Source organism: Mixophyes fleayi, chromosome 5 (assembly GCF_038048845.1).
Source record: "Mixophyes fleayi isolate aMixFle1 chromosome 5, aMixFle1.hap1, whole genome shotgun sequence".
In the NCBI taxonomy this organism is placed as follows: Eukaryota; Metazoa; Chordata; class Amphibia; order Anura; family Limnodynastidae; genus Mixophyes; species Mixophyes fleayi.
The window spans coordinates 266,932,414-266,959,349 of NC_134406.1; the positions used below are offsets into that span (position 1 = coordinate 266,932,414).

A 26,936-nucleotide genomic window follows, 5' to 3' on the forward strand; every position below is an offset into this window, starting at 1 on the left:
ATTGGCCCATCCTCCATCCTATCACCTATCCCCTATACCTACATTGGCCCTTCCTCCTTCCCATCACCTATCCTCTGTACCTACATTGACCCTTCCTCCTTCCCATCACCTATCCCCGTACCTACATTGGCCCTTCCTCCTTCCCATTACCTATCCCCATACCTACATTGGCCCCTCCTCCTTCCCATCACCTATCCCCTGTACCTACATTGGCCCTTCCTCCTTCCCATCACCTATCCCCTGTATCTACTTTGGCCCCTACTCCTTCCCATCACCTATCCCCTGTACCTACATTGGCCCATCCTCCATCCTATCACCTATCCCCTATACCTACATTGGCCCTTCCTCCTTCCCATCACCTATCCCCTGTACCTACATTGGCCCTTCCTCCTTCCCATCACCTATCCCCTGTATCTACTTTGGCCCCTACTCCTTCCCATCACCTATCCCCTGTACCTACATTGGCCCATCCTCCATCCTATCACCTATCCCCTATACCTACATTGGCCCTTCCTCCTTCCCATCACCTATCCTCTGTACCTACATTGACCCTTCCTCCTTCCCATCACCTATCCCCGTACCTACATTGGCCCTTCCTCCTTCCCATTACCTATCCCCATACCTACATTGGCCCCTCCTCCTTCCCATCACCTATCCCCTGTACCTACATTGGCCCCTCCTCCTTCCCATCACCAATCCCCTGTACCTACATTGGCCCCTCCACCTTCCCATCACCCATCCCCTGTACCTACATTGGCCCTTCCTCCTTCCCATCACCTATCCCCTGTACCTACATTGGCCCTTCCTCTTTCCCATCACCAATCCCCTGTTCCTACCATGGCCTCTCATCCTTCCCGTCAACTATCCGCCAGTACCTACATTGGCCCCTCCTTCTTCCCATCACATATCCCCTGTACCTACATTGGCCCCTCCTCCTTCCCAACATCTATCTTGTTTTTTCCTGCCTGCTCCCCTGATCTACAGTTGCTAGTTTATTTCTAAAACCAATGACAACTCAGCTAACACTTTTGTCAATTCCCAAATCATACATCTATGACTACTACAGTGAAAACGGTGTCGTGCCCTTAGAATTGGACCAGCTGGCGTGGCAATGCCGCCTTTCAAAAGATAATGAAGCCCAACAGCTGCCAGCTCAATCAGCTGGATTTTAGATCAGCACTGAATACATGTTACCTACTAACTATCTTCTTCACAAAGTCCATTATAATGAGTTCTAGCTGCCTAGAAGTGAAGAAATGTATCGTTAGGATAACAACATCAACAATGTGTAATAAAGAAATGGAAACATCTGTGCGTTTCTTTTTAAGATTGTATATTCAACATGAATACATATTTTGCAAAAGATGCTGACATGATAAATAATTAAATATACAGATTTCCCCAATAACAGCTATAAGAAAAGAGGAGCAAGAAAAAAAATTGACAGGGAGCGCCATTTACAGGAGAATGTGATGACGCAGCGCGATTGCTGCTTCTTGTTATGTAATCTAAAACACCTGTTTTCACCCATTGGCTTTTACGTGTACACCCATCGGTTAGCACTAAATGCCGACAAATGCTACTCTGGGTGGATCATCGCAGTCTTTGCTGAATGCGGACTAGCTGCAGTATAGTGCTTAATTGTGCAGCCAAATTATAAAAACAAGGGGCCTGATTCATTAAGGATCTTAACTTGAGAAACTTCTTATTTCAGTCTCCTGGACAAAACCATGTTACAATACAAGGGGTGCAAATTAGTGTTATGTTTTGCACATAAGTTAAATACTGACTGTTTTTCATGTAGCACACAAATATCAACTTTAAATTTCAGCGTACAAATAAGCTATCAAGTGTTTGTGTGCTACATGAAAAAACAGTCAGTATTTAACTTATGTGCAAAACAGAACACTAATTTGCACCCCTTGTATTGTAACATGGTTTTTTCCAGGAGACTGAAATAAGAAGTTTCTCAAGTTAAGATCCTTAACGAATCAGGCCCAAGGTTTTGGTTAACAGGATGAGATATTCTAGTAACTTATAGTGAAAGCTGTTTGTTTCTGGCTTAGTAGATGTGCAAGCCAACTTGATTTTCTGCACGTCCTAAGTTGTGGTGGCATTTGGGTTCCAGACATTACTATAGTCGGGAGTCACGCTTATAGGAAAGAGCATGTATATGTGCACTTAAACTAATGTAATACAACATTAAAAAGCACAAATGTCACACTAGAAATAATGACAATTTCTATGTACGCTTACTCCCATGAGCTAATTAACACAAAGCTCCCAAGAAAAGTATTAAGGAAACATTGTAGAAAAGATAAAATTAGTTGAGTGGTCAAAAAGGGATAATTCTTAGGCAGGATTTTGAAATTACAAAATTGACTCTTTTCTTTCAACTTTTTTTCAAATTGTTGTATATGGTGCAGCAATCCCTCAAATTGCTTGTAGTGATGCACTCACAGAAGTGTTTTGGATTTGTAAATGACACCTTGGAAGTTACAATAAAGGTAATAGGGTATAGTTACTAAACTGCGGGTTTGAAAAAGTGGAGATGTTGCTTATAGCAACCAATCAGAATCTAGTTATCATTTATTTAGTACATTCTACAATATGACAGCTAGAATCTGATTGGTTACTATAGGCAACATCTCCACTTATTCAAACCCGCAGTTTAGTAAATATACCCCAATGTTGTACAGCAGGTCTAGTGATGCAACTATTTAATTACAGACACGCATGAGTTATACTTGCCCTATGGCACACTAGAACCGATCTGTATCTTACTGGGTTGAGCCACATAACTTGCATAATATATGTGTGTCATTAATTCAATACATGAGTGGGCTACCCTGTGTAGAATTAACCAATAATTAGACTATGGGCACACGGCCGTGTCGCTCCTCCGTTCTGGTTTTTGATAAGAGTGGATTCTAGCGGAGAGATCTTTGATCTTCATAGGCTAACAAGATGAGGATGGATACGGACACTTTAAAGAAGTGGATGTTGAGCAGGGATGGAAAAAAGTAGACCATATACATGTCATTCTGTTACTCTATACCGATCTCCTCCTCTGCTCTCCTTACATGAACGGAAAAAAATAGCCATGCCACGGTTTTGGAAACACGCCTGACGGATCTATAGAGCAGCTTAGCTGGATATATGTTGCATGGAACTATTGTGTTTTCTTAAAAATCTATGTAAAGTCACCATATATTTGAACAGATGAAGCAATGAAGCAATGATCCCTACTGTGCACTGAGTTAGTGCTGCATTCACAGATACGTTCATGCATGGGATTGTACAGGAAATGCAACTACCGACGATTATTTTATTGAATTAGGATGGTGAAAGATGGAGAAAGGAATGACGGAGGATGATCGAAAATTATATTTATACCACACACAAGTGAGGCTAAAATATTTAAATAATACCTGTGAGCACTGATGTCATCACTTAATTGTTCTATAGCAAAACTTGTTTATTATAATGAATAATTAACCCTTAATGCAAATTATTATGGATATTAGAAGTCATCTTGGGTTTACATGACCGGTCTAGAGGTGCCACGCCTAATGCTTTATTTCTTTAAAAAGTCACAGAACTCGTCTGAACGTCTAATATCTTTATAATCTACAGTGGTGGATACATTATATCATATCATAACATTCACCTGCTATATAAACAATGGCAGAGGTAGTAGAACAAAGGTCATTTTTAGGTATGTGACATATTTGAGTGTCTAGGAAACTCCTTGCCACACCATGTTTCCCTGAAACGGTTTCCCTAGTGCTTGACATACAGGTGTGTCAAGAGACAACCATGTCAGCGACTGCACAGTTCCAGAAAGTAAAAGCAAGAAACACACAGTGCTTACTGCAGTCACTTCATCCCACTAGTGCCAAGTACAAACGGCCCTGGTAAGGCATCACACTCAGTAAGGTGGAACTGAGGGTTAATATTAAATCAATCAATACATACAAGTCATCTGTCTGTCCAGAATATGAAGTAACTTCAACAATAAAACATGTCTGGATTTTAACAGTAGATAGGAAAATGGAAATAGTAGTTGGGCCAGTTGGCTCCTTTCTACTGTCATAGTCTATGTTTCTTTGCTGACCTTTCCACTGAGGCACAAATGTATTTTACTTTATGTAGCAAAAATAGCAATGACTACAGACTAATGCATAAGTGTATAATTTTGCTGCAGCCATTAACTGTAGTTTAGTAGGCAATTTGTTTCTTCTGAGTTTATGATATTAACTTTTTTTGCAATAGTAGTATGGCCTTTAAATGTTAAATGAAAGAAATTCTACTTTCTATTGATTTCAGGAGAAGAAAAGGATGATACCGCAGGCACAGAGAAGAGACAGTACTGAGTATCAGACATTTATATACTTTATTTCCACTATGGAAATATAGGTGGCAATGAAGTGACAAGTCACTGTTATTAACTACTTAAAATATATTTGACATTATTATTATTATTATTATTATTATTATTATTATTGTATTATATTATAATTATTATTATTAATCCTTATATATAGGGCAACACATGAGATCCCTAGCGCCATACAGAGGGCAAACCACAAGACCGTACATGGCATAACAGTACAATACAGCAAACTAATAACACTACAACTCACAGCACCACTACCGATAGCCTGGAAAACAAGTTATAGGTAACAAAAACAAGAGGGCTAGAGCTTACAATCTAAAGGGAAACGGGCAGGCAAATGACTGATACATGAAGTGAGCCAATGTAAGGGGATCTGAGGACAAGAACCAAGATTAGGGGAGATGGAGGATGATAGAGGGTGAGTTATGCTACAGGGTGAGATGGATAAGTGAAGGACTGGTCGGCTTTTCTAACCAGATGGATTTTTAATTACCGCTATGTTGACACAACATAAACACAACTTTTGATTATTTGCTTTCACTTTCCTGGCATGTACAGTACATATATTTAATAAGTAACTTTATTTTCCATGATCAGCCTTTTATTTTGCTAGGTAAGTCCCAGGTAGTACGAGCTGTAGCATGAGAGGGCATTGGAGAGAGAGAGAGAGGGGGCAACAATGCAGATAATTCGGGACCCCCCCAGCCCCAACCCGCCACTCTTCCAGTGTATCACTGATATGGAAGAACAACAGTGGACATCCTCATAGATAAGACGCCGCTGGCTGCTTCTCTTCCATGTCAACGGCTGCTGCTCTATGGAGACATTAAAAACACTGGCTGAGTGACATGACCTAGCGATTGCCTAGGTTCACCTAACAGTAGCCCTGACCCTGCTCTATAACTATACCAGGAGCGCTGGTACACTATAGCTTGCCTTTTAGAATAATCTGTTTGTCTCTTTGCCTATTATTTCTTGCCATAGTCATTGTCTGGCTTTTGTCTTCTGTGACCTATGCTTTTTTTAACAACATGTTTTCCCTCTGTGCTATTCTGTTGCTGTCTTTGTTATGTTTCAGTTGTAGTTACTTTGGCAGTACTCCTGTTTCTTTCCTGGTAGCCTTGTTTTCACTAGTGGAGTTCCAGGTCAAATAAGACCTGGTGGCATCTGAGTACCGGATGTCTTATGTATCGCTAAAGCCTTGAATATATATGCAGACGACTTACCTTTATCCCCTCAATCAAACAGTGTGATTCCTTTTGTCATGCTCGAACTAGTGTAACAACATAAACCTGCCACCTCCACACTGAAGTCATTACCAGGCTTCTACATCCTTACTAAAAAAAACACTGGCTTTACCCTGTAATTGGGCCAGAATAGAGCAAAGAGCGAAGCTTGTAGTGGTGTTTATATATATATATATATATATATATATATATACAAGTTAACCCTTGCATGATACTCATGCATTCTAGTCAGGTTTTAAAAAGGTTCTTGTCATGCATTTGGGCCTAGCCCAGGCCTCCTCAGGGGAAGAGCGTTACTTCCTGACGCAAGCGCCCTTTTTAATGTGTGTTCTTGAGGTAAAATTACCTCACGAAAATGAGTTTGAGCCCTCAACTGGTAAATTTAGCCTTTACTACCCCTCCCACGGGGGGAAGGGGGATGATGGAAGTAAACTGACTTGACTATTCTAATTTTTTTGTCAAATAATGTCAGTATACCAAATTTCAGTTCAATTGGATGAGCCCTTTCTGAGAAAATAGTTTTTTCCACACACACACACACACACACACACACTAACACACGCCGCTAGGCTTTTACTTTTATATATTAGACAAGTTAACCCGTGCATGATACTCATGCATTCTAGTCAAATCAAGCTACTTAAGGTGTTAAAAAGGTTCTTGTCATGCATTTGGGGCTAGGCCAGGCCTCCTCAGGGTAAGAGCATTACTTCGAGACATAAGCGCCCTTTTTTAACGTGGTTTTGTCCACATGTCACCACCTCATCATTCTTCTCCATCACCTCATCCTTCATCTTCATCACCACATCCTTAATCTCCATCGTCTTACTGTTCTAAAACCTCTCGATACACAACGTTTCTGCTAAACACCTTATCACTGTGCTCAATCAGTCTTCCTTGAAGGGCAGTATTCATAACCTGCACTTTCAAATCACTGCTTCTCCGTACTCGTGAAAATGCGACATACAATAGTCCATGACCAAAGACAGGCTCTGGTAAATAAATACCCACACGGTCAAGTGTTTGACCCTGTGACTTGTTAATGGTCATAGCAAATGCCGCCTTCAAAGGGAACTGCCGCCATCTTAGCTTAAACGGCAGTCCTGTTTCGGATGGACATAAGTCAATCCGAGGTATCATCACCTTCTCTCCTTCAGCAGAGCCAGTCAAAACTTCTGCTTGTATCACATTCGTTTTCAGTGCTGTCACTACTAATCGAGTGACATTGCACAGTCCTCCCTTAACATTCAGATTTCTCAATAGCATAATAATGCTTCCAACTTTCAATCCTAATCTGTGCCTTGGCATTCCGGAAGGAGTCAAGAGTTTGAGCCCTCAACTCGTAAATTTAGCCTTTACTACACCTCCCACGGGGTAAAAGGGGAATGATGGAAGTTAACTGACTTCACTATTCTAATTTTTTTGTCAAATAATGTCAGTATAGGTTAATTGGATGAGCCCTTTCTGAGAAAATAGATTTTTCCACACACACACACACACTAACACACGCCGCTAGGCTTATATATATTAGATAATGCTAAGAATTTAGTAGGTCAGTGTATAACTCTGCAAAGCAGGTGGAGCTGCAGCTTGTTTTTTTTTTCCCACACACAGACTAACACACGCCGCTAGGCTTTTATATTATAGATATATATATCTATAATATAAATGCCTAGTGGCGTGTGTTAGTCTGTGTGTGTGTGTGTGTGTGTGTGTGTGTAAAAAATAAAACCAAGCTGCAGCGCCACCTGCTGGGCGGAGTTATACACTGACCTACTAAATTCTTAGTGTGTGTGGAAAAAAAAAATCAGAAAGGGCTGAAATTTGGTATACTAAGATGTTTTTAATTTGTTAATTTAATTTGTTAATTGTTAAAAGTGTTTATAAAGATTTAAAAAATATATATATATATATATTTCTTGAAGGAGAAGAGACAGTTGGGAGTGGTTGGTGGTTGCCGGGGGTGACAGTGGGGAGTGGTTGGTGGTTGCCGGGGGTGACATAGTGAGAGGAGTGTGATACTCAGGACCGCTGAGAGAGATCCCTGTGTCTGGATAGACATCTGGATAGATGTGGCGATGAAACCTTTTTAACACCTTAAGTAGCTTGATTTGACTAGAATGCATGAGTATCATGCACGGGTTAACTTGTATATATATATATATATATATATATATATATATATATATATATATATTGTGGCAAAGACGGATATTTGCCACAGTTTCCTGTAAGGGAACATGTAGGAACACAGTTAGTCTGCAGCAGCAGGCTGCATGCAGGGTTAAAGGTTCCCTAGGTTCCTCTTTGAGCACACACACACACACACACACAGGTGCTCCACAAGGATGTGATTAGTTTGCTGTGATTTGTTTGTAGTGCTTCGGGTGGAGGATAAAGACACTGTCTGAATATGTGGGTGGGACCACCGATGCCAGTAAGTGGCCGGCAAGTAGACAGGGAAGTAATGCCTAGCCAGATGTAGGTGGTGGGGATTTTTGTGTACTGTTACTGGATATGATTGCTGTAGACAGGGAAGTAATGCCTAGCCAGATGTAGCATCAGGCTGCAGTGATGACAGGACAGTTACTGGCTGTATTTTGTCTGACAGAAAATACAGCCAGTAACTGTCCTGTTATCACTGCAGCCTGATGCCAGCGCTGGTCGTGTATCCAGTCATGTGATTTGCTTCTGGTCAGCTGTGAGACATCTATATAGACAAGCTGAAAAGTTTTGATATCTGGTACGCATATATCTGCACAAGTGTGTCCTGGGTGTTTCACATACATTATATGGAAATACTGCGAGTTCAGTCATTATAATTGTGTCTTGAGAATAATCTGCCACTCTGTATCTGGTACGCTTACACCCTCATTATTTCTATTGGGTGATGCACTACAGTTTTCGTTTTCTGGTTTCCTCTTCACTGGTGTTTTTGGTCCTATTGTGGATTTGTGTGTGATTCCAATATTATATCAACATACTACACTATTGTTCGCCTCCTCCTCCATTTCTTTTTTAGGTTATTTCCATGCTACACCGCTTGGTAAAGAGGATTGGCAGCCACCTGCACATGGGGAGTGCTCATTAAGAAGAACATAGACTTTGTATTGGACTATTGGTGAATTGCTACGAGCGCCATTTTTTGTATCATGTATTTTGCAATATATGTATGTATATATATATATATATATATATATATATATATATATATATATATTATCCAAAGGTTTCATCTATTTCTTGCATACAACTAGTCGATCTGTAAATAATACTGTACGTCTTGCACAATCAATATATAGGAAAAAGGATCAAAGGTGTAGATACTGACTGGACACTAACTGAGATGGCAATAAATATAAGTGAGCAAATAAGATACACATGTGTTTCGGTGATGGTCACAATTGACAAGCAGCAATGGAGGTGAAATAGTTAATGGAGTCCTCTGAAATCCACTAATGCGCAGTAAGTGTCCGAGAACTGGAGAGCTCATCGTAGACAGAGAACTGAATGACATACACGGTAACAGAGATGCTATTAATGATTTTCTATTAATGTTTAATAATGCAAAGTGATTAAGACACTATCTACATTTTATTATCCTATATTCCAACACTGACTGAATGGGTCGAATCCCTTATCTGTGCTATATTTCATTACGAACAAATGTAAAACTTACATTTTCTCATTTATATTAGATATGATAATAATTACACAAGATTACAGTACATTTCCTTCAATGTGCTTCTTCTCTTTCAATACTTATCATGCCAACTACGTCTTATAATTCTTTTATCTTAAATTACATTGCAATATATTACAGCTGCGGAATGGTCTAAATTGGTCTACAGAAGACTATAAACTATAGCTCAACAGACCGTCTATGTGTGGTTTTATATATGTATATATATATATATATATATATATATATATATATATACATTATTATTATTATTATTATTATTATTATTATTATCATTTATTTGTTAGGCACCACAAGATTTCTGCAGCGCCGCAAACAGTACAAACAGTAGACTATACAGGGTGAAACAGTACAGAACAATAAACAAAAATACCAATACTTCAGAAACTCCAGGCTGGCTTATGCAATAAGCACAGAGCAGAAGAACAGGTATGGAGACATGAGAGAAGAGGGCCCTGCTCATGTGAGCTTACATCCTATGGGAGGGTAGACAGAACAGGCACAAGGGGAGTCAGAAGAGACAAGGGGGAAAGAAGGAAGAGCGAGTGGAGGAGGTGAGGTGGTTAAGTAGATGGTTGGTAGGCTTTGCGGAAGGGGTGGGTATTCAGCGCACGTTTGAAGGAGCACAGAGTAGGAGAGAGACGGATTGAGCGAGAGAGGTCATTCCAGTGAAGGGGGGCTGCATGGGAAAAATCCTGGATTCTGGAGTGGGAAGAGGTGATGAGAGTGGAGGAGAGGCGGCGATCATTGGCTGCGCGCAGGGAGCGGGCAGGAGTGTGAATGGTGAGGAGGTTAGAGATTATTATTATTATTATTAATTTTTATTTATAGGGTGCCACAAAGTATCCGTTGCGCCGTACAAGGACAAACAATGGCACAGTACAAGATGAAACAGCACAGTACAAGTAACAGTAAGCACTATAACTCTGGGGGCTCAGGCACAGCATTAAAGAGAGGGAGGGAGGGGAAAAGTGAGTATAGGTAGGTAACTATGGCCCAAGAGGGTGGGCACGGATGACAGGTTGAGAGTCACTGAGGGGAGCGGAGAGAAGCGAGAGGAGACAGAGGGCAGAGGGACTGAGAGGAGGTGAGCTGAGTAGCTGGAGAGCTCAGTTAAAAGTGATGGAAACAGGAGGTAGGAGAGCCCAGCTCAAAGGAGCGAACAATCTAAAGGGAGGGGAAGACAGACGGACACATGGATAAGACGGAGAGACGGAGAGACGGGATAAACGGAGATGGAGTCGAGGAAGGGGGAGAAGGGAAGAAGGGATGAGAAAGAGAGGTAGCCAACCGGTGGGAGATGTAGGGGGCAGTAGAGTGTGAGAGAGCCTTGTAAGTGGTGGTGAGGAGTTTGAAAAGAATTCTGTAGGGGAAGGGGAGCCAGTGTAAGGCGAGGCAGAGAGGGGAGGCAGAGGAGGAGCGGCGTGAGAGGAAGATGAGTCTTGCGGCCGCGTTAAGTATAGAGCGGAGGGGGGAGAAAAGGGAGTGGGGGAGGCCAGTGAGGAGGAGGTTGCAATAATCCAGGCAGGAGATGAGTGCCTGGATGATAGTTTTGGTGGCATCCTGAGAGAGGAAGTGATGGATGCGGGCGATGTTGCGTAGTTGGAAGTGACAGGCTTGGGCAGGGGATTGAATGTGGGGGGCAAAAGAGAGAAAGGAGTCGAGGGTGACACCCAGACAGCGGAGTTGGGTGACAGAGGAGATGGTGGTGTTGTTGACGACAATAGAGAGGTCGTGGTGGGATGGGAGTCTGGGTGGAGGAAAGACAATGAGTTCCGTTTTAGAGATATTGATTTTGAGAAAACGCGTGGACATCCAGGAGGATATGGCAGAGAGGCAGTCTGATACCCGAGAGAGGAGGGTGGAAGAAAGATCAGGAGAAGAGATGTAGAGTTGAATGTCGTCAGCATAAAGGTTGTACTGAAGACTGAAGGAGGAGATGAGAGCACCAAGGGAGGAAGTATAGAGCAAGAAGAGTAGATGGCCGAGAATGGAGCCCTTTGGGACTCCTACAGGGAGAGGGTAGGGGGAGGAGGAAGAATCAGACGTGGATACAGATGTGGATATATATATATATATATATATATATATATATATATATATATATATATATATGCACATGCATACATACATTTATATATATATATATATATATGTATGTATATATATATATATATATATATATATATATATAATATCCAAAAGTTTCCAAAAATATAAGCGGCCATTGAAAATGCAAAACTGAGAATAACTTTTTGTTGCAAAATATTTTCCGTGTATTTAAAGTAATTTCACATTCTTTATGTGATTAATGGCCCTTTTTTGTAACACTTTTGGAATGAGTATCCATTATATTATCAATTGTGAAAATTACAGAGAAATAGTGACAACTACACAATTCATGATTCTGGTCATGGCTAAAGATCCTGTTCATTTAGATACCAAATATATATAAAATATATACTGTTTATAAAATTTAGGTAAAGTTATATGGACTAAAATAATATGACTCCTGCATTCATATGCTCTACATGAATGTGGTTTCGTTCATTTAATGACAGCTTAAACCCATTAGAATACGACGAGGTCACAAGATTACCATCTATAAACCAGGAAGTGACTCGTTAGAAGAGGAGATTATGTCAGGAGATTACTGATATCCAAAAGCTTCACGGCAGACAGATTGATGACTTAATTAAAGGAGATTTCCACTCAACATCTGTAATGATCCTACATGGTAGGTTTTCTTAGGTGCATGTGCACCTTCTTTCCACTTTTTATGTGCCCCGCCAGGCCCTGTGGTTATGTGTTTGCCCTCATACAGCCACATGGTGGCGCTATATAAACAATGATGATGATAATGCGCATGCTCATATTCCAGTCTATATAAGATCAGGCAGGTACTGCTTAGGTACTCTGTTACAGATTGTTGCTCGCCACACCCGGGGGCACTGAGCTGACCTTTTGCTTTGTCCTTGACCCCCTTCTCCTTGCCTGCCTACTGACCCTTGTTCCTGTTAAGAGGAATAAAGGTTGACTGCTGATTTGAGACACTTATGTCATCATCATCATCACCATTTATTTATATAGCGCCACTAATTCCGCAGCGTTGTACAGAGGACTCACTCAAATCAGTCCCTGCCCCATTGGGGCTTACAGTCTAAATTCCCTAACACACACACAGACTAGGGTCAATTTGTTAGCAGCCAATTAACCTACCAGTATGTTTTTTGTAGTGTGGGAGGAAACCAGAGCACCCGGAGGAAACCCCCGCAAACACGGGAAGAACATACAAACTCCTCACAGATAAGGCCATGGTCGGGAATTGAACTCATGATCCCAGTGCTGTAAGGCAGAAGTGCTAACCACTTAGCCACCGTGCTGCCCTCTATGGTATTGACTGAACATTGACAAAGAGTTTGTTTTGCTGCTGGAACCATACGAGTTAACCAATATAATTATGTGCACAATACCCTGAAGATAGCAGGTACCAGAGAGCACATTAAACTCTATGATGAAGGGAACCAGGGGCGGGCTGGCCCGTGGGGCTCAGTCAGACCTCTATTAGGGCGGGGGGTAGGCCGGCCGGCCACCCCTCGGATGCAATATACAACATTTTCCCCGGCGGCCGCATCTGATGACATGAGATGTGGCCGCGTCAGCGCACAGGAGGCCGCATCACATGACAGGGGATGTGGCCGCGTGACGCGGCCGAATCTCCTGTCATGTGATGCGGCCGCCTGTGTGCCCCCCGGGCTTCCCTCTCCCAGCCCGCGCCTGAAGGGAACTGCTATAGGTGAGGTGAACTAGTAGCTTGATCACAAGCTGTTGAAACAGCTCGGATATTACAAAATCTTCTAATTTATAATAACATAATTAGCAAAAAAGTGTTATCCGTAAAGAATCCAATATAGTTGAGAACAAGATTTAAAAATATCAGCTTCCCTGCAATACTTAGAACTAACTGGTTTACAAACAACTGCAACATTGTTGCTAGAATAAAGAGCAACATTGTTGCTACAAAAATACTGTCAGCAACCTTGGCAGCCTGCCAGTTATATTGTAGAAATAGGAAAGGGAGGAGCTAGGTCAGCTCAGACTATTATCTTTTCTTTTTTTGATACATGCCAGTTGCTACATTTCCAACGCACAAATAGATAGGTTAGAACCAACATAATAGTATAAATAGTAATGTCATCACTTCTAAATCATCTTATTACCAATTGGCAGAGATTAATATAACCCTGTATGGACTTATTCAATAAATTTGGGACAACACCAACTGTAGCAAACTTAATAATGAAATGTATTGATTAGGGATATTGGTTTTTAAGATTATTATGATAAACAAAATAAATTATTTGTACAAATCAGAATAGTGCGTTAGGTCATTTCTTGCGTGCAAAAGGTGCTTAAAAGTACCTAACAATATAGTTATTTATATGTTAATTAAGGGCCACAAAGGAAAAATAATTGGTGTATCAAAAGTAAAAATGTCCAACGACGCCAAAAGAAATTCAGAAATCAATCTCAGATTTCTTATGCTCGTCTCGTTCTCTAACTGTTTCCAGATGTCAATATATATAGCATATATAGCACCATTGCAATATGATCAGCAACATTAAAACGCTGTAAGACCACACACTCATATGGCCACACATTATTTTGTGAAAATATCACTTTATTATTACCTGTGAATAACATTAATTCAATCCTGTTTTCTATGTTTTAGTGAAGATTATTTTTAGCTCTGAAGTTCAAAGACAAGAGAGGAGTTGAAACAACTTTATATTTCAGTGTGATTGGAAAGGGCACATTTGCATTGCACAGAGACAGCATATTTAGGGAGGTCTTTTGAAACGCTGTTAGGGGCTCACAGCCTTTAACAATGTCTAGAGACAAGTGAAATTTCTATTGAGGATATGCAGAAAATATTAATGGACAGGTCACTAATTAGTCAAACGAGCAGAGTAAAGTGTTTTAAAGTCAATTATGTTGTGGTGTTACCGAAAACTCTACATTTAACAAACTCACGAATGCTACAAAATCCTAACACTGAGGCTAATTCTTACAATTGTGCCCAGTATCAGGGCTGACAGGAATGGTGGGGCCCAGGGCTAATTAATCTGGCAGGGTCCCCCCACCCTCCCCATATATGCCTCCTCCCTCTTTACCATATATGCGCCCCCCTCCATAATCACAGAACATGCTCTGCCCCCACCAATCACAGTAGATGTTGGGTACAAACTACAGGGTTTTCAGCCGGTTTTTGAGCCAATCAGATGACAAATGAGCGTTCATATTGTATTAGTGTGTACACTGCAACGATGAACGATTATCGATCCAAAGCTCATTGTATCGTTTCATTTGATTTCTAAAATGGAATAAAAATGTCATTCAACGATGGAACAATGTCAATACCGCAGTGTTTATGCACTCGGGACTAACAGTGTCCATAGATCTCTATGGAGTGTTCAGAGTCACCATCTTTTCAGCCGATGGTTATGACAGAGGAAGAACACAGACCCGAAGGTAAATCGTGTAAAACATGTATAGTGTGTACACAGGAATCGGCTGCTGATTGGGACTTTGTTTTTTCTTTTAGTCATTGGTAAACTTGTTAAGGCCATCGCTTTAGAAGAATTTTTCTGTAGTCTGTACCCAGCCTTAGTGGTATTGGCAGAATGATTTACTACATTCAAAAACACTAAAGAAATATTTTAGAATCCTTTGTGAATATAGTTGATACAAAATATATAAAATATCAGCTCACTCTTTGTCATCTACAATAACTTATCATTTAGTGACCCAACATTCTCAGGTTTATTCCTCTTGCTGTTTACCGTATTTCCCCATGTGTATGACGCTCCACTGTATAAGACGCACCTGTATAATCATGTGAAAAAATTGAGGATAATGTTTATAGTCTTTTGCAGAGTAATTGGTGACTGCAAATAACATTATACTCAATTTTTTTCACAGAGTGATTGTGCAGCGGGTACAGAGAGGAGAGATGGAGTTATAACGCTATTGCTAATTCCGCCTTACGCTGTCAGATGCTTCCTCTGTCCAGTAAAGTCTTCTTTCTTCTGTCCATTCTGATCCTGATGCTGGAAAGCCGCTTACCGTCCTCTTCGCGATGACCGGATGTCCAATCCGGACTTTGACAAAGTCCTGAATGGACAAAACGCCAAATGCAAAAACCGGAAGTTTGTGTTCCAACTGCGGTTCATGCACCTCATCCGGTCATCGCGAAGAGGAGGGTAAGCGATTTTCCAGCATCAGGATCAAAATGGACAGAAGAAAGAAGACTTTACCGGACAGAGGAAGCATCTGACAGGGTAAGCGCTACTAACACTGTATAAGACATACCCAGTTTTTAGAGCCAAATTTTTTGGGAAAAAAGTGCTTCTTATACATGGGGAAATACGGTAATTACTAGAAATAAACTTTTGGATTGAAATTACTGTATCCAGCAATACAGGGTTTTTTAGTTAATCGTTACTAATCTAATTTCATTTTGACATACTTTGTATTTTCAGAATTAAACTTCGGTCCCTTTTAATGATCACTTATTTTCATTATTTAACTATATTTGTTGCATTGTATTCCTAGAAATTATGTTTCCTTGAAGTACTTGCCACATGTTTTTTTTTTTTAATTCTGACTAGGAGAATTCCCAGTCTTCAAGCTTCAATGCGGATCTCAGCTGAAATTTGCTCTCCTAAAATTCATATTTGTTGTAGCTCCTTTACAAAATTATGAATTATTTATTGCAATGCAAAAATAAAGCAAAAACTAAATGAACCTGGGTCTTTTTCTCAATCTTACTATGTAACTAAGTCCATTACAAAATGCTATCAGATACTGAATATGGCTGAACATTGGTAAAACAGGCTGGATGTTGGAGCATTGTTTCCTATAGGGGCGCACTACACACGTCCCTCTGTATAACACAAGGTTCCTATGCAGGGGGAAGAAAGGTGAGAGGCTGAGGTGGGTACTTGTAGGACTCATTGATACACCAAGCGGTCCGGGTCAGTTCAGCTAAATTAAGCCCTACCGAATACATGAAAAGCACATCGGAAACACGCGTTTCATACATTTTTCATATGTGCTTTGCAGGACTGCTCGTTGAAACGAGTCACGCTCCACAGATGCAGGTCCTTGCATGGATATATATGCAAACACCCCTGGCTTGAAAACACTTCGGCGAGGTAGTGTAATGTTTCAAAGTAAAACTTTGGATGAGTATCTAGTTTTTTTAAACACAAAAAAAAAACATACGCAACTAAAAATAAAGATAATGGGCCTGAGTATTAAGATGAGCAAAGCATAAAAAAGGAGTAACTTTGCACCTGGGCAAAACCAAGTTGCATAGGAAGGGGGGTCAATTTAATATGTGAGGACAGATTTATAGTTGGGGTAGGGCATGTCCTAGATCAACTTTAAATTTCAATGTAAAAAAGAAGCTATCAAGTATTTGTGTGTTACATGAAAAAACAGCCAGTATTTAACTTATGTGCAAAATAATAAACTAACTTTCACCCCTTGCATTGCTAAATGGTTTGTCCTGGAGAACATTTACTCCTTATTTTGCCTTACTTTCCCTAATGAATCAGGCCCAATGTGATCAATTTTCCTGCATGTCACACCAGAAACAGCTACTTAGCAACATAAGGCTGGTACAAGCTGATCAGAACAGCCAGGAACCCGGAACAGAAGTCCTCGGATCTGCCCAGCAAATTTGGAAGCAGGTTCATGACCTGCTGCCACAAGTGGCCAAAGTACATCCTGATAGAGAGACTATGAGTGACATGGGGCATATAAAAAGGGGAAGGAGTCCCCAAGTTCAGAAAGCCACAAGAAAGAGATGGAGTCCTCTTAATAATACAGAAGAGCCCCTGAGAGAAAAGGCTGGACCCCCAATAAAGTACGGGGACACTGCCAGAGAGGTTTGGAGTCAATTAATAGTGGCAGCATTGAGGATCTGCCATAAGGAGTCCCCATTTCCAGAGAGGGAAGAGCCTGTAAAGAGACCCTATGGAGCGGATTGCTGCAGTGTTTAATGTTACCCAAAGGTACAGAGAGGATACAACAGAGAGTGTTATAGCCCAAATAGTGAGTGACAAGGCTGCAAGAGGACACTGATGAGAGTGTCAGATCTGCCAAGCTTGGCTGAGAGTGCACAGGATGGAAAGAGGGTCAGAGCCTGCGCCGATTGCAGTGAGCGTGAGAACCCCAGGAGAGGCAGAGAGCACAGCGAGCCTGTGTTACAGCCCAAGAGATAAGGCCCCCACAGATGAGGGGTCATTAATCGTTATCACTAGAGGAAAAATGAACTGCCCTGTGTTGAAAGAAAGAGAACACAGCTTGTAAGAGAACTGCAATGAGAAATAGGAAATGTTTATATGTACATTGTGCAGAAGATGCACTGGATGTGGGACATGTTTAACGGAGCAGCCTGAAAGCAGGGAGAGTCTGTCATACTATCTGCAAGTGGATGTTTCTCGATACCTCACAACAGGAGACCTATAAAGTATAGCAGTAGCTGGCTGGGACAAAGCATTGTGTATATTCAGAAATGGGGGAACCCTATATTTTCTACTTATTACAACGTGCACAAAGCACTATGTGGTATGCAAATAGATAGCCACTGCAGAAGCTGGCATCAGTTTCTCTTTAAAAGCTGCTGATGTTCAGGAACTTAAAGGTTAAACTGACCTATTATTTTCGAAGTATGATATGTGCAAGCTAATTAAAAACATATCTTTAAATAGTTAAGGCAAAGCCACTGTTTGCACTATAATATCAGGCTACTCTGCAAATCATTAGAGTAAAAAGTAACAACTTACAAGAGGAGGACAAAGTTTATAAGGTGATCGTTCCATTACTGTAAGTAAAATAAATAACACTCTTGTTTCCAACACTTGGTAGACAAGATAATAGGATTGTAAGTTTTACTCCAGATATCCCAATTGGATCAATATTTAGGTCGAACCAGAGATAAAATAATTCAAAAACCAAATTAACGATTGAACTGTTTGGCCAATCTACATTTCTTTACTTAAAGAGAGATGTACATCCATTTAAGCATGAAACGATATATCCACTGGCCTATTTTTCAATTGGCTGTTAGGGTGGATATATGTCCCCACTTTCTCGTAATAAGATACGAACAAAGACAAATCCATTTCAAAATTTCCTTACAGCAGTTTTTAGCAAAATGTTAAGTAAGCTTTAAAATCCAGGTTGTAATCTGCATAGGAAGACAAAATACAAAAATGTGAAGATAAAAATATTTTTTGGTATATAATTGGCATTTATCCTATGTCTATTAAGATGAAATATGACAATGATGTGAGCTAAAGAATTGGGTCATATGCTTTTGTATTTCCTTTGAAAAACATTCTCTAGTGCAAATGAGACCTTGAGGTCCTATTTTGCATTAGACTCTTTAATATGTGTTATAGGAGGTATTACCCTGCTTTTTTTCAACATATGAACCGTACGTAGACACGCAGAAAATGTTTTATTATCGGAACAGGTAAAACGTATCTTCGTTAACTGGATTGTTAAACTGAGCAAGGAATTTTATACTGCTGTAATCTGACTGGTTATCCAAAAAGTGGCAATCTGCTGTCCACCAAAAAACTATTGAAAGAGTTTAAACGTAAAATAAAAAACTAGAGCATACATTGTATCAATAGTGTGCTTGTGTGTCTGTCAACCTTTGCTTACAGTGTATCACGACAACACCATAAGATGAGACAATGCTCATGATTATATAGCTTATTGGTTCATTAGAAACGAGTGGGCCATTGAGGTGTGAGGCACAATGTGCCTCATGCCTCACTGATGGCAGTAATTAGAGATGCTCAGGATCGGTTCCCCGAGAACTGAACACACCCAAACTTAGCAGATCCGAGTACCGAGCCGAGCCAGCTCGGTACTTTCGCGCGCCCTCGGATTTGAAAACGAGGCAAAATGTCATTGTTACATCGTCAAATCTCGAATCTCGCAAGTTTTGGATTCCTTTTTAAGATCCAACATAACGGTGGGTGGGAGGGAGGACGGTCCCAAGGACAATTCCATCTTGCACCATTTTTCTTTTCTGCCACTGGTGTGTGCCAATGTGTCCTAGATGTGCCAGGAACTGCCATGTGTTTGTGTCATTGCTCTGTCGCTTACCATCCAGCCAGGTCCCTGCAGTCTTTGTCCAAAAGTGTATGAAAATAATATTGTGACCTGTGAGGTGGTCATAATTGACTGCAAATGACTTGAAATTAGTGTCATTGAGGTTAATAATAATGTAGTAACAAAAAAGGAGCAAAATTATGTGATTTTAGCATATTTTAGGATTTTTTCTGAAAAATACAAAACCAAAACCAAAACACTCGAGGGCGGTTTTGGCAAAACCAGATCTAAAACCAAAACCAAAACCAGTTCACGGGGGTCAGTGAGTATCTCCAGCAGTAATTGCCATGACATAACAAGCTGGCTATTGGTTCAGATGGTAAAAGGTCTCCGTCCACTTGTGTACTAGACAGACTCTAATTCCATATGGAGTACATTTGTATTCAATGAAACCAAATTAGAAAAATTAAAAGTACATTTTTTTTTAATAATAAAACATGCTTTTAATATCTAAACTTGCATTGGAATATATTTTAAAATAAATTTGTTGTATTAATGATATATGTTCAAGTGAAATTTCAAATCGATATAAGCAAAAGACTTTTGATCAGTGCAGATGACTGCAGGTAAATTCCTGAAAAATGCACAAGACCCAATAAGAAACACATGCAGTATATTACAAATTATATATAACACTTAAGAAATTATCCATTAATGTGGATAAACACATAGGGCCTGATTTATGTTCCGACACAACCTGCACGCAACTTGCGTTTGACAAAAGAGCGCAGAACTTGTGCGCAGTTCCGACGATATTCAAATTGAAGCTGATCTCACAATACATTTCCATTTTAATCTGGGCGGAAGTACGCTCTGCCCCAAATTTACTTCCTTGTGTAAACAGACGGCAGTATACGCACAAGTGTCTGTTCACTAAAAGGTATCATTAAAAAAATTATCTTGGCATTATTTTCATTAATATGATTATGTGTTTTTTTTACATTAAATTAATAAATAAAGCTGCTTTTGATGCGTACTGTACATACAATGAGTTTATATAGTTAATCTTCCTTGCATACACATTTTCTGTGCTATCTAAGGGCACGCATACATGTAGTTTTCAATACAAAGACTATGCCGTGACAGTCATCACTATCAGTCGGCACTTAACACCTATCTTGTAGTTGGTGCAAATTAAACAGCTAAAAAAACGTATTTTAGAGAAACACAAGACTTGAATCGGCCGCATCTGCTTCAGCGCACCCTTACTGTACTTTCCGCCATTCAAGTCATAGGCAGTCGGAAGTGTCAGTTGCAATCAGACATGAACTGCAAGCAATTGTGTTCATTGGTGTAAGGTCCATTTCTTAGCAAGCGCAGAGCGGTTTCACTGAAGATGCAGCACACAAAGGGACTTACGTCTGAACAAGAGTCAGGCTCATAATGTATTTGTATATGTGAATGTATAATTCACCTATGGTTATATTTACACTTTTTCTACCTAACTGAAAAATGTTCTATGTAGTTTTTCATTTATTTCTACCAAAAATAGATATATGCACTATAAGCTGCGTCTGTTCTATAAATTGTAATAAATGAGAACAATTAGTTATCTAAAAAAAAACAATTTTTTGAGTTAATGCTTTACTCACTGAAAATTCAGCACATGACACGAGTCATAGCAAAAACTTTCCTCTTAGATACAGATTGTTTCACCCTAGTTTGAGCTCATCAGTGCATAATATGGTTTTCTGCTCAGCCAGTGGAACAAAGTTTCATAAGTCAAACTACTCCCTAAAACAAAACATATTAACATTCCAAACTTATAGTATCTAACCAAAAAAACATCCCTTTTCATACACCAAGGCCATTCTAATCTATCAACAATGATCCCTTACTGTTGGTTACCTCTAAACATCTAACATCTAATTTCACACTCTGGTCTACAACTCACCTCATGTCTAAAATGACATACTGTCTGCAATGTATCCCTTTAAGCTGCCTACCAGCATCTTCCAAGCCAGTTTATAAGGGAAATGTCTCATCATTGCAATATTCACAATTTACACTGTGCATGTGGATTACTGGGCAGCATGGTGGCTTAATGGTTAGCACTTCTGCCTCACAGCACTGGGGTCATGAGTTCCATTCCCGACCATGGCCTTATCTGTGTGGAGTTTGTATGTTCTCCCTGTGTTTGCGTGGGTTTCCTCCAAAACTCCAATAACATACTGGTAGGTTAATTGACTGCTATTAAATTGACCTTAGACTCTCTCGGTCTGTGTGTATGTTAGGGAATTTAGACTGTAAGCTCCAATGGGGCAGGGACTGATGTGAGTGAGTTCTCTGTACAGCGCTGCGGAATTAGTGGCGCTATATAATTAAATAGATGATGAGTATTTTTTCAGAAGGTACCTGACCTGCATGATAAATCCAAGTTTCTGTACAAGTACTTCAATGTTTCTTTTTCAAGCATTTATAATGCAAAGTGATCAAAACACAAAAAATTTAATTGTACTCAATAGGAATAAATTTAATATTTCTCACCACTCCAATAGAAAAGTAATTATTTATGATGGAGTAAGGCACTGGATCTCCTTTCTCATCTTTATCATTTGGGATAACCTCAATTTTCCATCGGTCTAGTAGAACTACTGAGCCATTTTCTATGTCTTTAAGAAACCTCATCAGGTTCTCACCTTCATAACCTACAAAGGAACAGAAAACAAAGTCATACATTCATTAATCATGCATTAAATGCACAATAAGCCACACCTCCTAGACTTCTGGGAATGTCATGGCATTCCTATAGCTAGCAACCATTTGAGTTAATGATTTACCCACTGGGAATTTAGCACATGACAAGACTTTCATACTAGAGAGAGACTGTTTCACCCTAGTTTGGGCTCATCAGTGCATGATAGAGTTTTCTGCTCAGCATGTGAAACAAAGTCTCATGAAAACACTAAAAAAGAGAGTTTTAAACTACTCCCTAAAGCATACACGCAAGTAAGTTACTCCTATCCTAGAGAACATACTTCTGGGAAATTCCATTATAACTCAGGCTGCCATTTTTGCATACAGAGAGAAAAACACATGATATAAAAAGCAATTAACAAACCATGTTACAATACAAGGGGTGCAAATAAGTTTATTATTTTGCACATAAGTTAAATACTGGCTGTTTTTTCATGTAGCGCGCAAATACTTGATAGCTTATTTGTACACTGAAATTTAAAGTTGACCTAGGACACGCCCTACCCTAACTCTAAATCTGTTCTCACATTTTTAAATTTACCTCCCCTCCAATGCAACATAGTTTTGTCCAGGTGCAATGTTACTTCTTTTTTATGCTTTGCTCTCCTTAATGACTCAGGCCCATTGTCTCATTTCCCATCATGACATTGTAAGGGGGAGCGACAGTATCGAGCTAAGCCGGCCCGGTACTCGGATCCCCTAAGCTCGGGCGTGTTCAGTTCTCGAGGAACCAAGCCTAACAATAGGGTGTGTGTCTACATACAAAGTTTATTCAACTCTTCAATGAGACATCTGTTCATTTATATTAGACACCAGGGACCTGATTCACAAGGCAAGTATTCTGAGTGCAACCTGTGTTTAGTATAATACGCACATATTTAGGCTTGCATACTCCCAAAATCATCAAGGCACAGAACTCATGCAACATGTGCTGTTGAAATCGGGGGCAGGTCTGCTGTGTTCTACCACACCTGACGCAGCAGGATACGTCCACTACTTATGTGGACTATAAAGTTGAAAAAGAGCACACAGCAAAAAAAAAAAGTACTGAATTAATAAAATAATATAAGCATTAATGGTAAAAGTTAATTATTGAAAAATCTTTCTTTTTTGTTGCTGTTAATGTGTACTGAGCATAAAATATTTTTTTGCAGTTGCTTCTGATTACAAACTCATGTTATAACATGCATACGAGACTGTCATCACTACTGATCAGGACTTAGACTAGCCCTGTAGCTTGCGCAAGAGATACGGCAGCAAAACAAGTAACTTTGAGACGCTCAGAGCTGGAATCTGACGCTGCTGTGTGCGCTCCAATTTGAGACGCTCTTACCGTACATCAACTATTGCAAAACTCCCCTTCCTGGCCCTGTTCACTTCCAGAAATTGTAGACTGTAGTATGTATCCTTTGTTTTCACAGCCATATCTCCCAGTTTTAGGCATACACAGAGTGATTTTGCATACAATACGCTAAAAACGACAGATACGTGCCTTGAATCGGGCCCGCAGATTGGTTGTTTGTACGCTCGCCACTGAAATGGGCTTTGGATAGTACGACTGCACCCTACAGGACTTAGCTTTGAATGCTATTCTTATAGACCCTGCTTTGTATAATATACAGCATGTTTGGCTCTGCTCAGTTTTTCGTAGTGAAGATACAGGGCCCTATTTATTAGGACGTCTGGAGACCCAAAACTTCTATTAGCAGCCCCATGCGAACTTACATAAGTTTACACAAGACTAACTAACAAGAGTAACACAATTTGGAACATATTGTTATTAGAAGCCTTTGTTTATGTTGCAATTTTTATATTGAATGCTCTTTAATTGCAATAGAGTTAGTTGTGTGTCATACAAGGTACATTTCATATCAATGACTAAAAACATAGTTCTTTTACCTCCTCCCCACCTCAAACATCGCGCCAGATCATTCCCAGTACCTAACGGCAGGATAGCCACAGGCGGCTGCTTTATCAAATTGGCCTTATCTGTTGAAGAAGCAGAAACACACTCATTGTTTATCTGCATTGGTAGCATATACTATAGGCCTTTATAAGACACATGAAAGAAAGTTTTATTGTAACTAATCTACATTTCTATACAATGATGTCAACTACCATATAGAAACAATCTATGTTAATGAAATGATGTAGACGTTATTTTTGGCTTGTGTTATGGTTCCACGGCGCAGGTGTGGAAACAAAGGATAGGGAGCGTCCTTCTTGTCACAGAGCTTATAATCTGGTGGGAAAAGAGCAGAGCTGAGACGAGAGGGACGAGTATGGCAGGTAAACATGCTATTTATGGCCTGTTACACTGAGGGCCAGTTAAGCAGCAGCCAAACTGCAGCTGCAGCACCAATGCAGTAATTGTTGTGCTGATGTGCCTTCTTATACAGGGAATTGCATAGATTTCCTAACTAGATAGCACTGACTGCCAGGGTGCAAGATAATGCACCACCTAATGGGAGGAGCTGGGACTGCACCCTTCTTGCTGAGTGTAGGACAGGTGCGTTAATCCTATGAACCCACATGCAAAAATTAGATATTGCTTTTTGAGAGATGAGGTTATGTAAATGTGATTCAAGGGGGGGAGAAGGCATATTTTGAGGGGTGTTTCCTGTTTCGGGTAGGGCCATAAAGCCTTGGGGTATAAAAGTGGAGATGTTGCCTATAGCAGCCAATCAGATTCTAGCTGTCATTTATTTATTTAATTATTCATCTAGCTGTCATTCTACAAAATGACAGCTAGAATCTGATTGGTTGCTATAGGCAACATCTCCACTTTTTCAAACCCGTAGTTTAGTAAATCTAGTCCTTGGACTTGTGTTTGCGCACATGGTGGAAACCACATCTCAGTCTATATTTATAATGGGACCCCTTTTTAGCCTTTAGGGTGCACTTTTTATAGGAAAAGACGCAGTGTCAATAAAAACATTCAAACATTTTAAGGTGACACATATCCTAGGCACAAGTCCAAGTAAGTTAGGGCATAAATGGTGTTAAACCAAATAGTATGTTAGGACAAAAATGGAAAGTTGAAATGATTGAAGAGTTTGTCCTCGGGGGTGGTGGTGCTTTTACTCTCTCCACTGGGGAAGGGTCACAAACATGTTATAATAAATGGTCGACAACACACAATTATGACAATGAATGTGCCTCATTAATTCTCTGTATAAGAACTTTGTCTCGCTATGTAAGGTATGAGATAGTGTATATAATCTATGTTGCAGCATTTCTTTAGACATATTTTCTATGTGAATCACCTGACATTCTTAATTTCAAATATTTTGTTGTTTCAGCAAATACAATCACATTTCAAAATAGTTCACATATAGAAATATTGTATATCTGAAACTATAATCCAACTCTTTTTCTTACCGATGCAATCCAAAATCCAGCCAACTGTCCCGTCACCGCCGCATGCGAGAACTCGAAAGTCTGGAACGTCACGAAAGAAGTTCAACCTAGGGAATAAAAAACATTTATCGTGTTTAAGTGTTTACATTTTCATCGTCCTTTAAAAGAAACCATCTTTCAATTCAGCCTCTCTCTCCAACTACCGCTGGATGTCCCAAAGCTACCTAAAGCTCAACATATCCAAAACAAAACTTATTAAGTTCCCTCCTGCCAGAGTCACCAACTCCCCTCAAATCTCCCTCACTGTCAATAACACCACAATTTCCTCAGTCTCCCAAGGCCGCTGACTTGGTGTCACACTTAACTCCGCCGTCCGCTTTATTCCTTACATCCAGACTCTCTCCCAGTCCTGTCGATTCCACCTTAAAAATATGCCTTTTTCTTACTCAACAAGCTACCAAAACTCTTATCCATTCTCTCATCATCTCCCGTCTTGACTATTGCAACCTCCTGCTATCTGGCATTCCTGACACCCATATATTCACACTTCAATCCATCCTAAATGCTGTTGCAAGACTGATCTTCCTCTTTCACCGCTCCACATCTGTTGCACCACTTTGCAAATCCCTACACTGGCTCCCTGTGTACTCCAGAATCAAATTCACATTACTCACCCTTACCTACAAAGTCCTCAACAACACCCCTGCATATATCTCAAATCTCATATCACAATACTCTCCCTCCCGCCCTCTTAGATCTACCTCTGACCTGTGCCTTGTCTCATCTCTGTTAACGACCCCTCACTCACGTCTGCAAGACCTTCCGTGTTGCTCCTTACTTATGGAATTCCCTACCACGCCCAATTAGGCTTTCCCACAGGCTTTAAATCTTTAGACGTTCTCTTAAAATACATTTTGTTTTTAAAGCTTACTTTATCCCCAATCACACTAATACACCCTCACAACTGTCTCAATCTCCACTCTGAGCCACACTCGCTCCTCTTGTATCAGCTGTGCCCTCTTCCACTTAGAATGTAAGCTCTCTAATGAGCAGGGTCCTCCATACCCTTTGTTTTCATGTCTGCATTTATTTTGTCTGCCTTGTATGTCCTTTTTTTATGTATGTCCTGTTTTCCCCACTGTACGGAGCACTGTGGTGCTTTCAAATCTATGACAAAAATAATAATATTCTCCCCCAAACTTAGTAGGGGGAAGAATATCAGAATAAACCAGTGGTGGAAGTGGGAGGGTATAAAGTAATGTTTCCGTATCGCCAATTCTCCTACTATCTTCATTGTAAAACTATTAAATTCCATTCACTTACATTTGCATTA

The 26,936-nt window shown here is 40.1% G+C and overlaps 1 protein-coding gene across 4 annotated transcripts in view; it reads right to left on the minus strand.

Moving 5' to 3' along the window:
• The window catches only part of DGKB (diacylglycerol kinase beta), a 411,208-nt gene that overhangs the window by 204,141 nt on the left and 180,131 nt on the right, over positions 1–26,936 (minus strand). For all 4 annotated transcript variants that reach the window (XM_075214066.1, XM_075214064.1, XM_075214063.1 and 1 more), the window contains 3 exons: positions 25,625–25,710; positions 24,143–24,232; positions 22,034–22,194 (listed from right to left, as the gene is read on the minus strand). In XM_075214066.1, the coding sequence (XP_075070167.1) occupies positions 22,034–22,194; positions 24,143–24,232; positions 25,625–25,710 (337 nt within the window). The remainder of the gene's footprint in view (positions 1–22,033; positions 22,195–24,142; positions 24,233–25,624; positions 25,711–26,936) is intronic.